The sequence below is a fragment of the Microcaecilia unicolor genome, chromosome 11, assembly GCF_901765095.1.
Source record: "Microcaecilia unicolor chromosome 11, aMicUni1.1, whole genome shotgun sequence".
Taxonomy (NCBI): Eukaryota; Metazoa; Chordata; class Amphibia; order Gymnophiona; family Siphonopidae; genus Microcaecilia; species Microcaecilia unicolor.
In genome coordinates this window covers 27,762,099-27,774,257 of record NC_044041.1, presented here as the reverse complement: position 1 = coordinate 27,774,257, position 12,159 = coordinate 27,762,099, and the positions used below count along the sequence as shown (strand labels likewise).

General features: G+C 46.6%; 1 protein-coding gene across 3 annotated transcripts in view; it reads left to right on the top strand.

Annotated features, from left to right (window-relative positions):
• The window catches only part of MVK (mevalonate kinase), a 51,616-nt gene that overhangs the window by 17,634 nt on the left and 21,823 nt on the right, over positions 1-12,159 (top strand). For all 3 annotated transcript variants that reach the window (XR_003943868.1, XM_030219738.1, XM_030219737.1), the window contains exons 6-10: positions 1,037-1,140; positions 2,749-2,794; positions 6,598-6,688; positions 8,764-8,880; positions 11,162-11,315. Coding sequence is in view for 2 of the 3 variants with exons in the window: in XM_030219738.1 (XP_030075598.1) it covers positions 1,037-1,140; positions 2,749-2,794; positions 6,598-6,688; positions 8,764-8,880; positions 11,162-11,315 (512 nt within the window). In the remaining variant the exon portion in view is untranslated. The remainder of the gene's footprint in view (positions 1-1,036; positions 1,141-2,748; positions 2,795-6,597; positions 6,689-8,763; positions 8,881-11,161; positions 11,316-12,159) is intronic.

The window sequence follows — 12,159 nt, the reverse complement described above, 5'->3', positions numbered from 1 at the left end:
AGCGCGCCTGCAAAAAAGCCCTATTTTTGTTTGGCCGAAAATGGATGTGCGGCGAAATAAAAATCGGCATGCGTCCATTTTGGGCCTGAGACCTTACCGCCACCCATTCACTTAGCGGTAAGGTCGCACGCGTTAATTGGGCGGTAATTGTCAGCATACGTACGCACCCGGTTAGCACCAAGCGGCAGAAAATAAAAAATGTTTTTCGATGTGCCTATCGGTCGTGCGTAAATAATAGAATTACCGCCGGGGCATGCGGTAGCTCCAAATTGAGGTGCGTTGGATGCGCTTAGGCGCCTACGGGCCTTAGTAAAAGGGCCCCTAAGTTAGTGTGGTTGTCAGGACCTACTGTAGCATTGATTGCGGCTGCTCATTGCCACTCCCTAGAAGCCGCTGTCCTAGGTGGCTGCCTAATCTGCATGATGGTTAAGCCCTGCTCTGTTTGTTGGCATCTCCTAACTTGGGACCAGGAATCCTCTTAATTTTTCTTTGTTTCTGTCTTTGGCATGATAGGGAAGGTGTCAGTCTATGCACGCACCACCCCCATCCTTTTCATTAAGAAATAATTCCTGATGTTGCTCATGAATCTAACCCCTCTCCCCCTTGGAATCAGGGGCGTAGCCAGACCTCGGCGGGAGGGGAGGCCAGAGCCTGAGGTGGGGGTTCACTGTTTAGTTACCTCCCCCCGCCGCAACTCCCCCCTCCCTTTGGACCGCTGCCGCCACCCGCCCTGCCGCCGCTGCATCAGGTACCTTGTTTGCTGGCGGGGGTCCCCAATCCCCGCCAGCCGACGAGTCGTCTTCAGCGCCGGTCGACTCTGGCACATTTGTTGTGGGATCATCTGTTTCGGACGCCTTACGTCCTGCACGGTGCAGGACGTAAGGCATCAAACAGATGATCCCACAACGAAGGCAGGGGTAGGTGTGGCTTAGGTAGGCCAACAAAGTGTGCACACATTCTCTGGTCCTTCCCAGGGCTTTTGTTTATTTAGTACTGAGTGTGAATACTGCTTTTTTTTTTTTTCTTCTCTTCCTAGATGGACTGCAGAAGAGTTGAATCTGATTAACACCTGGGCCTTTCAGGGTGAAAAGATCATCCACGGAAATCCCTCTGGAGTGGATAATGCTGTAGGGACCTGGGGTATGTTGGGTACTGGGGGTTCCACAGATTTTTAAAGTGAAGATATGTGCATACGTCTGCTTTAAAAATTAGCCTAGGGAAATGTTATATGCTTAAATTTTACACCTGCTCTTTGGCACACACACATTTTCCTACCCTGCCCCTGGGAGGCTTCCATTTAGTTTAACGTGTACTGGCTGCATGTGCATATCAAGTGGGGAGCTTTATAAAAGCCTTTTTTTTCCAGAGAAATGCTGTGCAAAATGACCCTACCCGTAACCACTTTTTTGTTTCTCATTTTCTGCACACTAACTGGTGGAACCTCAGGTCAGCACATTCTCTGCTTAGACAACCTGCACTCACGGGCCGCTGATCAGAAGCAAACGCAGGTGCTAGAGGCTATTAGCGCCATACTACCACCCCATAATCAGAGCCCCTGAGCACATGAAACAATGTGCTTGCGGGCTCTGAACGCAATTAGCATTCAGATTCATGCAAAACAGGGCTCTTAGTGCAAGTAGCATGCAAATGTGTGCTAAAAGTATTCCTCCCCAATGATCAGCAAGCAGCGCGCCAAACCCTACGCTAGCTCGGAGCTGGCATTGGGGTTTGCAGACCATTGGGGAGGAATGGTGAGCCCTGTCCAGCATGCATTTGCATGCTAGCAGGCCCCCTATTCCCCCCAATGCAACCCCGACCTCCACCCCGACACAAATTCAGGGGGGACTGGAGGTCCAATGGGTCTCCATCCCCCCTAACCCCCTCTAGCATCCCCCCCCCCCAAAAGAAAAAGCACTGGTATCCCAGTGGGCTGCAAATCAAGCTCCCCCCAACCTGGTGGTCTAATGGCCGTCTTCCCCTCCCCCCACCTTTATTAGAGGAGGGAGGTAGACTCCCTCCTCGTCCAGCAGTGCTGCCTCTAAATTGGCGGCATCCTGCCCTGCCCAGTGCACCCTGGGATCTTTGGGCAGGGCTTCACACCCTAAAAAGGAGAAACTCTGATGATAGGGCGGTAAAGCCCCCTGCTGTTCCATTTTTAGAGCGCTGTTTGGAACAGTGCGGGGCTTTCGATCATCTGGGCATCAGATCTATACTGAGAACTTTTTATGCACCAGCTAGTCTGCGTTTAGTGCTTATACAACACAATAATATATAACTGCTAACTATTTTAAATTTGATTTAACACACACCACTCCTAGCATGTTTGAATTTTGGCATAGACGTGGGATTGTTTTTCCCACTTGGTCCTCATTGCTGTCGATGCTGTGGGTTGTAGACCACCTCCTGGTGAGCCCATTTTGAGGTTTCTAGTGCTTTTTCCGATTTATTTCAAAGCAAATTACACCACTATTTTAGAATACTTAGTACACAAAGAGGCATATTTTCAAAGCACTTAGCCTTCTAAAGTTCCATAGAAACCTATGGAACATTGGAATGCTAAAGTGCTTTGAAAATATGCCTCAAAATGAAATGAGTTACAACATAATCGCTACTTCTTCCACTTACCTGTGTGCTTCCTTCATAAATGTACCATTCAAAATACAGTTCATAAGCTTTCTCTAGGACTGTGACAAGTGGATTTTATGTACAAATGCTTAAAGGTCTCTTCTGTTTCCCCTTCGTTTTTAGGAGGAGCACTGAGATACCATGCAGGAAAAATAACCTCATTAGAGAGGTAACTTTGTTGTATAACCCTTTGTCTTCCTACAAGGATGTAATAAGTAACTTGCAGTCACACAAAAGAGACAAACCAAACAATTATCCCTGATACAGGCACAGGGCTGCCCAGAGACTGGGCTGGGTCCGGGGCAAGGCCGCCCCCCTGAATTCAAATCACAGCGCCTCACCTCGACCTCGCTCCGTGTGAAAGAAGCGCGGCAGTCTGCAGATTGCCTCCCTTCGAGCCTTCCCTCCCTGAGTCTGACGTAAATTGCCCCCCTTGGAGGCCTGGGCCCAGGGAATTTTGTCCCCCCTGCCCCCCCTCTCAGCGGCCCTGCACAGGCAGTGAGTTAAATAGTGGCCATGCTGGGTTTTTGTTTTTGTTTTTTGGTGGTGTTCTGTTTTAATGTGCTAATGAAGTTGGAAGGCTTGTTTTGAATTTTAGCTTAAAACTTTGAATTTCCATTATATTGCTTCCCACTATTCCAGAGCCTATAGGATAATTGTGTCCTTGCCCCTTCCTTGGCCACCTTTAAATCTAGACTGAAAGCCCAACTCTTTAACATTGCTTTTGACTCGTAACCACTCGCCTCCACCTACCCTCCTCTCTTCCTTCCCGTTCACATTAATTGATTTGATTTGCTTACTTTATTTATTTTTTGTCTATTAGATTGTAAGCTCATTGAGCAGGGACTGTCTTTCTTCTATGTTTGTGCAGCGCTGCGTATGCCTTGTAGTGCTATAGAAATGCTAAATAGTAGTAGTAGTAGTAGTGTCCGTCAAGCAGCAGGTGGAGAAGAAAAGACATTTGTTGGAGACCCTGAGGCTGAGTATGAGTCCTGAGCCTTTCTGATCTGTAGTCGGTGAGCTTGGTGGGGGGGGGGGGGAGCAGCCAGCAGGTGCAAGTCCAGCTAAAGTTCGACTCAGAACCGCTTGGAGGGCTGTAAGTTCTACTTGGTGCTGGAGAATGATCCTGACTCACTGCTTGGGACACATTGTGCTGTGCTGGTGACAGAGTGAATGGTGACTGCGGAGGCAGTTAAGCATTGGTCATGCTTTGGGACCCACTGGCCAGCATCGGGGTGTTGCAGTGGGTGCAAGCCTGGAATCCCACGGGGCACAGAGGAAACGGTCAGCAGCAGGCACATCTTTGGATTCTGCACAGCATCCGAATGTACTGGGGCCTTTGGGCTCTCCGGCAGAGCCGGTGCACGGTTTGATGCAGGAGAACATGGGAACGGGTGCCATTTTGTCAGGGCTAACTGGCAGTGAGGTGCAGCCTCTCTGATCACGCGTGGAGCACAGCTGCCGTTTTACAGACCGACAGGAACCGACAGAGCATTCATCTGCACTGGGATCTTTACTTTTGTCTGGAGTTTTTATATATTGCTCTTACAAAAGGCTTATTTACTGAAGCAGGGACAGTCAGAGTTGCTGCAGGGCGCTTCGGTTTTTTTGCCCCGCTGCTCCTCTGGCTCCTAAGAGATTTTGTTTAGCCTCATCTGCCCACTCCTGGAGGTCTAACTATGATTTGTCCCTCAGTCAGTGAAAACTAATGGGTTAAATAAGTCACCTTATATGGTGCTTCCTGAATATTTCGTGTTCTCTTCAAGTTGTCCAGAGATAAGAGGTCCACACATGTTTGCTCACCTGGTCAGTGTTAGGTTAGCTAGTTGTTTAAGGTGGTTGTGTTTTATTCTGAGTTTCTCCTTACTGCTTGTCTATGTAACGGTAACGGAATTCAAACATGCGTGGGATAAACATAAAGGAATCCTGTTCAGAAGGAATGGATCCTCAGGAGCTTAACCGAGATTGGATAGCAGAGCTGGTAGTGGGAGGTGGGGATGGTGCTGGGTAGACTTATACGGTCTGTGCCAGAGCCAGTGGTTGGGAGGTGGGGCTGGTGGTTGGGAGGTGAGGATAGTGCTGGGCAGACTTATACGGTCTGTGCCAGAGCCAGTGGTGGGAGGCGGGGCTGGTGGTTGGGAGGTGAGGATAGTGCTGGGCAGACTTATACGGTCTGTGCCCTGAAGAGCACAGGTACAAATCAAAGTAGGGTTTACACAAAAAGTAGCACACATGAGTTGTCTTGTTGGGCAGACTGGATGGACCGTGCAGGTCTTTTTCTGCTGTCATCTACTATGTTACTATGTAAATACTGAGGAGCTGGACTGGATGCCAAGAGAGATGCCTCGACTCAGTTTTTAGTTCTCTACCTCCTCCTGCTAGTTGATGGACACAGCCAGGGGCGTAGCCAGACTTCGGCAGGAGGGGGGGGGGCAGTCATTGTCGACGCCAACTCGCCGTCGCCTACCTTTGCTGGGGGGGGGGGACCCCCAACCCCCTGCCAGCCGAGGTCCTCCTCCTGTTTCTGACATCCTGCACGCTGTACGTGCAGGACGACAGACTCACAGAACAAAGCCTTGCAGATCAGTTGATCTGCAAGGCTTCGTTCTGTGAGTCTGACGTCCTGCACAGAAGGAAGCCCTTTGCGAGGAGGACCTCGGCTGGCGGGGGATTGGGGTCCCCCGCCAGCAAAGGTAGGCGACGGCGAGTTGGCGGCAGGAGGGGGGGGTCGAGCGGGTCGTCGGTAGGGGGGCCAGGGCCAAATCTACGGGGGCCCAGGCCCCATGTAGCTACGCCACTGGACACAGCTATCCTACAGGTTCTGGAATAGTGGGGAAGGACTAATGGAAGGAAAATTATCAGGTAAGACCTAATTTCTTCTTTGGTTCCATGAGGAGTTTTAATCTGGACTGACTAAGAATCCTGGTGGTTTGTGTTTTGGGTCTGTGGGTTCTTTCTAGGAACTGCGGCCACATTGGTTTGTGCTGCATGGTTACCACGCGGGTAGCGCGTGAGCCCTTACCCCGCTAGGTTAATGGCTGGCGGTAAGGGCTCAGGCCATTAATAGGCACGCACTCGTTTTAATTTTTGTGCACGCCCATTTCCCGGCCCATTAAAATATGGCCCTTTTTCAGCCGCGGTAAAACGTGGCTCACTGCGTGCCAAAAAGATGCGCCCACACTACCACAGGCCACTTGGTACTGTGGCTTTGTAAAAGGACCCCTAAGAGCAATATATCCTGCCATATAAAGGGCATCGTTCTGCCACTTGCTCTTCAGTAATTCTCTTGTCTGCAGAAGATGGTGACACGTATAAATTGCGGCTCAAGACTGGTTTTGATAAGATTGCTCCTTTCTGTTCCAAGTGCTATACGCATGTAACATATCTGTATGTGCATTAATGTGCTACAAACATCACTGCCACCGGGAGGTGAACCTGGGACCAGGGAAACACAGAAAAGAATGAGAATAGCAGAAGAATACAGCTACACAGTGACCTTTTATAGGGTAGGACTTCCAGGTCTTAGTTCTGTCTCCATCAGCTGGTAGAGAGGCATAATCCATTTGTTCTGGCATGGTCTGGTTGAAGGAAAGAAAATGAACAGGTAAGACCAAACTTTTTTTTGTCTGTTTTGTGTGTCGCACTACATACACGTATATCTTCGATGTACATATTTTGCAAAAATCTCAACGCTCCTAGTATTAGTAAATGATGGTAGATCAAGTATGCCCAGTAAGGTGGCTAGAGTTGGAAATGCCACTCTGTCCAGCTTGCTAAGCCTTTTGTAAAACAGTGGTGCAGTTTTAAACAGGCAGAATTTAAATGTCTCATCTGCCTACCTCCCTGACTTGTATACCAAGTTATCCTTTGTGTCTCTAACCTGCCACGCATTCAGTGAAATAAGTTCTTATGATCAACTCGGACCATACGTTGAGAGAGAAAAGCTCCAATGTATTTTTTTCTTCTTTTCAGGGTGCCAAAGCTAAGAATTTTATTGACGAACACAAAAGTACCTCGCAGCACAAAACTCCTGGTAGCTGGTGTGAAAGACAAAGTTCTTAAGGTTACAAATTTCAGTAATCTAATGATGAACAAACTATTGGTCAAGTGAACTTTTTTGAGTTTTTTATTTATTTATTTTATTAACATTGATTTTTCACCTTTTTGAAGAAACCACCCAGCAAATGTAACTGGTTCTTAAGTACTTGTTTTGGGGACATTGATGCAAGGGCTGCAACTTTTGATTCTATTAAAATTGTTCCCCAATAAAAATCTGAATCTGTTGTCCCCTTCTTGCTTTCATCTCTTTGACTTCCTGGATAGTTGGCTTGCACTTTCTTCTGTCCTCCACTTGGATATCTACATACCGTATTTTTCGGACTATAAGACGCACTTTTTTCCTCCCAAATTTGGGAGGAACATGTTGGTGCGTCTTATAGTCTGAATGTAGCCCCCCTCCCTGTTACAGGCACCTCCCTCCCTCCGTTACAGGCACCCCTCTCTCCCTCCATTGGAATTTTAAAACTCCTCACCTTGTCGGTGTGACTCGCGGTAGCAGCAGCGCTTCAGCGTGCACGACGCTCTTCACTCGGCCTTCTCTCTCTCAGCTCTCGATCTTAGAGAGAGAAGGCTGAGTGAAGAGCGACGTAAGGGTGGGACCAGAGATCTTAGAGAGAGAAGGCTGAGTGAAGAACGACGTAAGGGCGGGACCAGAGAGCTGAGAGAGAGAAGGCTGAGTGAAGAGCGACGTGCACGCTGAAGTGCTGCTGCTACCGCGAGTCACATCGATGAGGTGAGGAGTTTTAAAATTCCAACGGAGGGAGAGAGGGGAGCCTGTAACGGAGGGAGGGAGCCTGTAACGGAGGGAGGGAGTGCGTGCCTGTAACGGAGGGAGGGTGCCTGGAACAGGGAGGGGGGCCTGTAACTATTTTTCAGACTATAAGATGCACTTTTTTTTCCTCCAAATTTGGGAGGAAAACCTAGGTGCGTCTTATGGTCCGGTGCGTCTTATAGTCCGAAAAATACGGTAAGTTGAACATGGGTGAAATGAAGAGTATACAGAAAATCCAGAAGAGCAGAGAAGGGACCCCCCCCCCCCCCCCCCCCAGCTTTTTGAGCTTCTTGTTGGAGTTTTTTATTGTAGCAAAATCTTTGTTGGATTCAAAGGTTTTTTTTCAGTCCCATTCTCAATTCATGAGTCCCCTGGGACTGAGTATCTAAGGAAGAAATGAGCATGTTCAATTTCCAGGGTAACCTGAAAAGTATAATAATGAGAGGCTCCTGGTGCCCCATAGGATTGGAACACAGGGGATGATGCATTTTGTGTGGGGGAGAATATTCAGTGACATCATCAGGTCTCTGCTTTCTACCGAGGAGTGGGGCAATATAAAAGCTGAAAGTGATGTCCTTTTCCACAGTTCCAGAAGAATGGATGGCACAGAGTGCCACAGGGTTATCTCTTGTTTTCTTACCTGAGGTTTACAGGGGGAGGGTTTGTTGCAGAGTTGAAGGCATGATCCCTCTGAGTGAAGGTGCTTCACTACTTAACACATATCCAGTCATGGCTAATTGATGTGGATTGGTAAATAGCACCTTGATATATCGAAAGGAAATGTATTTTTTGCAATTACATAATCAGTCATAGGATAGGGAAGAAAGGGAGAGTGAATGTCCCCACCTCCTAAAACAATTTTGGTAAAGTCCTGCAATCCTTCATCTAATGTGGATTAAGTTCTTCCCCTTACATGGTACGATATGATGGAGCTATAAGATGGAAATGAGCAACTTGGTTGGAGTTGATGGGGATTTCCTAGAGAAATTGCTCATGTAACATAGCAATAGAGTCCCTGGTTGGGCGCCAACAGGCTGCAACTTCAAATCTCAAGATCCCCAGCTGGGAAAACCAGACCATTTGCTCGGCAAGTATGGCACCTTCTGTGCCTTCACATACAGTAGCAGTAGAGTGCATGGACTCTTCTGATGTAGGAGTTTTAACTTTGTGTAGTAATACCACCTTGGTGTGTATATGGCTGGCTTTATTAGGAGGAGATTGATATATAAGAGTTAGAGTTACTGCTTATAAACTGGAATAATGTTGAAGTTTCGAAATGTATTCATTTTTTTACCCTATTTTCACAGTTCCCTAATATACTGAATCCGGTCCTTTCCTCGATAGATGCCATTTCTCAGGAATGTGAGAGAGTTCTGAAAGAAGTGAATCAAAATCCTTCTGCGGACTGTTACACTGTGTTAGAAGTAAGTTGAATGTCTAATTCTGTGTATATTTACTGATGTTGCCTTTGCCCTATGCAAGGTAATCTGTGACCCCTGGCCAATTGATACCAGAGAAGTGGCTTTCACACAGTTATCGGAACTTTTTTTTTCACTAACAAACAGTAGGCCACATTTGAGCCTAATATTCAGCCCGTGATAGTAAGTGGCTTGCAAGCCACTGGCAGCTGTGGGCTGAATTAAATCCCGAATATTCAATGCTGGTGGGCATGTCTAGCTTTCGGCATTGAATATCTAGGTTAGTGTGGCAACCCGATGTGTCCTGGGCACCAGCCAGTATTTAGACCAGTGACAAGTTAACTTTGTGCATAAAGTTAGGTCAGCCTTTTTGCTGTCCCATCCCCTTTATTGCTTTTGTCGCTCTTCTCTATACCTTTTCTAATTTCACTGTATCTTTTTTGAAATGTGGTGACCAGAATTGAGGCATTATAACGTCCTCATTTTTGTTTTCCATTCCTTTCCTAATAATACCCAACGTTCTATTTGCTTTCTTAGCCACCGCCGCACACTGAGCAGAGGGTTTCAACGTGTCATCAACGATGACACCTAGATCCCTTTCTCATGAATATTCATTATGGATTTCCTGAAAACCTGACTGGCTGGCATGCCTCCAGGGTCAGGTTTGGGAACCACTGGGTTATGCTGAAATTCAGTGCTAACGGGCCATCAGCTAGCGCATAAAGATAAAACATCTATTTATGTGGTTCTGTTTATGCGCTATCCTTGCCCAGTTAGTGCTGAATACCTGATCGTAAGTGTGACCTGCCCCCGAGACAGCCGGCTCCCAGTTGTGCGCTAACCGTGATTGCACAGCAGAGATGACTTATCTCCCGCTGAATATTTGCAGGTAGCCAGTTATGTGCGATTTAATCGGTCAGCGCCAGTTGCTGACCGGTTAAATCACTTTGGAGATTGTGCCCATTGCTTATAAAAATGGCCTTATGTGGAAATAAATATATGTTTGATGAGAGTCCTTGCACACGTAGGTGACTCAGAATTCAGGTGGAGTCGCAGTTTATGTGCGTAGTTCATGAAATGTACACAGATATTGTAAACTTTTCTCTTGAGCAGATGTAAATGTCCACAGCTTTGTTTTAGGTGTGATTTTCAGGGGCAGTTTTAGAAGCATAGGGGTCCTTTTACTAAGGTGCGCTGAAAAGTGGCCTGCGCTGGTGTAGATGTGTGTTCTGGAATTGCGCAGGTTCCTTTTTCAGTGTACCTGCAAAAAAATGTCCTTTTTTTTTTTTGGTGCAAAATGGACGTGCGACTAAATGAAAATTGGCGTTTGCCCATTTTGGGCCTAAGACCTTACCGCCACCCACTGACTTAGCGGTAAGGTCTCATGTTAACCGGGTGGTGATCGTTGGGGGGGCGTACAATGCCGATTACCACTCGGTTAGTGCCGCATGCCAGAAAATTAAATTACTGCACGGGCCAATGTAGTAGCTGGGAGGTAGTTAAAAATAGGCATGCAGTGGGCGCGCGTAGGCGCCTATGCGGGTTAGAAAAAGGGTCCCGTAGGTACCTGCTTGACCTCAAATCCTAGGTGACCTGTTTACAAAATCCCCCTCTTAAGCAGTAATTCTATAAAGAACTTTTCATCCATAAACGTACTTGCAGTGTGGTGGTTATTGAGGGGTGAGATGGGGGTAGTGTCTGGCAGTATTAAAGGGAGTGGGAGGGGGGATTAGTATTTAAGGGTTGGGAGGTGGAGAAATGTTGGGAAAACTATTGTTCGTTGTCAGGGTAATCTTTATTCATAAACACCAACAAAAAAAGAAAAAGTACTTACTGTTTCGAAAGGCACCTACTTTTATGTGGTCCATGTGTAGGTGTGCCCAGGGATGGAGTTTGGATGAAACACGAGCAAAGTCTTAATTTTACCTGTTGAAAATACATGCAAATGTTTTACACATGTTCCCAAACGGACGTAAATGTCCATGGTTTCGATCGAGCCACAGCGTGGGCTGGTTTACCCCTAGTGTTTACACTGGCATCTACGTGGCATTCACATTTAAATCTGTTATCAAGTTACTCTTGAGTCTATATTTCATATAAACTTCAGTTTGGCTTTTACGTCTATTTCAGGACAGATTCATCGAAGTTGGGTAAGCTCCCTCCTGTGTGGAAGGTCATAGAGGGACTTTAGGTTTGGGATGGATTAGAGAAATTTTATTAAATATCAAGGTCTGATGAGAGCAGGTTGTCTTGAGCAATGATGACCCAAAAGTTTTCTGTTTTTCAGGAACTATTTGATATAAACCAGCATCACTTGAATGTGCTGGGGGTGGGGCACCCCTCGTTGGACAGGTTGTGTCAGGTGACTGCATCACATGGTCTGCACAGTAAACTGACGGGTGCCGGCGGAGGTGGCTGTGGGATCACCTTGCTCAGGCCAGGTAGGGCATGGTTCCTTGGCTGCTTCTCTGTATGGTTTTGCTTGAAATTTGGGAAATTTCCTTTGTGTATGTGACTTTAGGATATGAGAGGACGATAAAGAGTGTGTTTAAGTTTGGGATCCACCATATTGTAAGTGTAGCTCAGGCTGCAGCTGTTATGAAGAGGACGGCTGGACAAAGCTTTTCAGGATGTGTCGTGGTTGAGAGTGACATGGGGATGGGGACAGGGACAAACTTTGTCCCTGTGTCATTCTCTAAAAGCTTGAGACTATCCTTAGAAGGAACGGCATCTATAAAATGCTAGTATCACTATGTAAAAACTTAATATATCTTAGACAACTGACAGCTGAATTCAATGATTAAAAAAAAAAAACTGCAGAAGCTGTTCTTGGATTTAAATGACATCTGTGTCTTGTCTGCCAATCAAAACTCCTATCTGCAATATCCTTCCATCACGTGCCCAGTTGCACAAGCATCTTACTGTTACTACAACTGATTCATCCATTGTTGCTGGCATCAAGGAGCATTTCCAACACTTAAAAACACTTTAAAAAAAAATTTGACACTTAATGTTCCTGTTCATCCACTACTTGGTATTTGTTCTCTTGTACAAACATACCACGGAAGGAAAGGATGGTTCCCTGTGGAACGAAACAAAAAAGACCAGGTAGTAGGGAAGGGACGAAGACCAACAAGTAAAGACAAAGAATTCAAAGGTTCATTGCAGTAGGTTTATCAGACATCAAAATACATGCAGACTCGACATGGAACCTTGTTTTGGCAATAAAATACCTGCTTCAGGAGTCAATGTATCCGATATACAATACAATAACTGTGTATCACA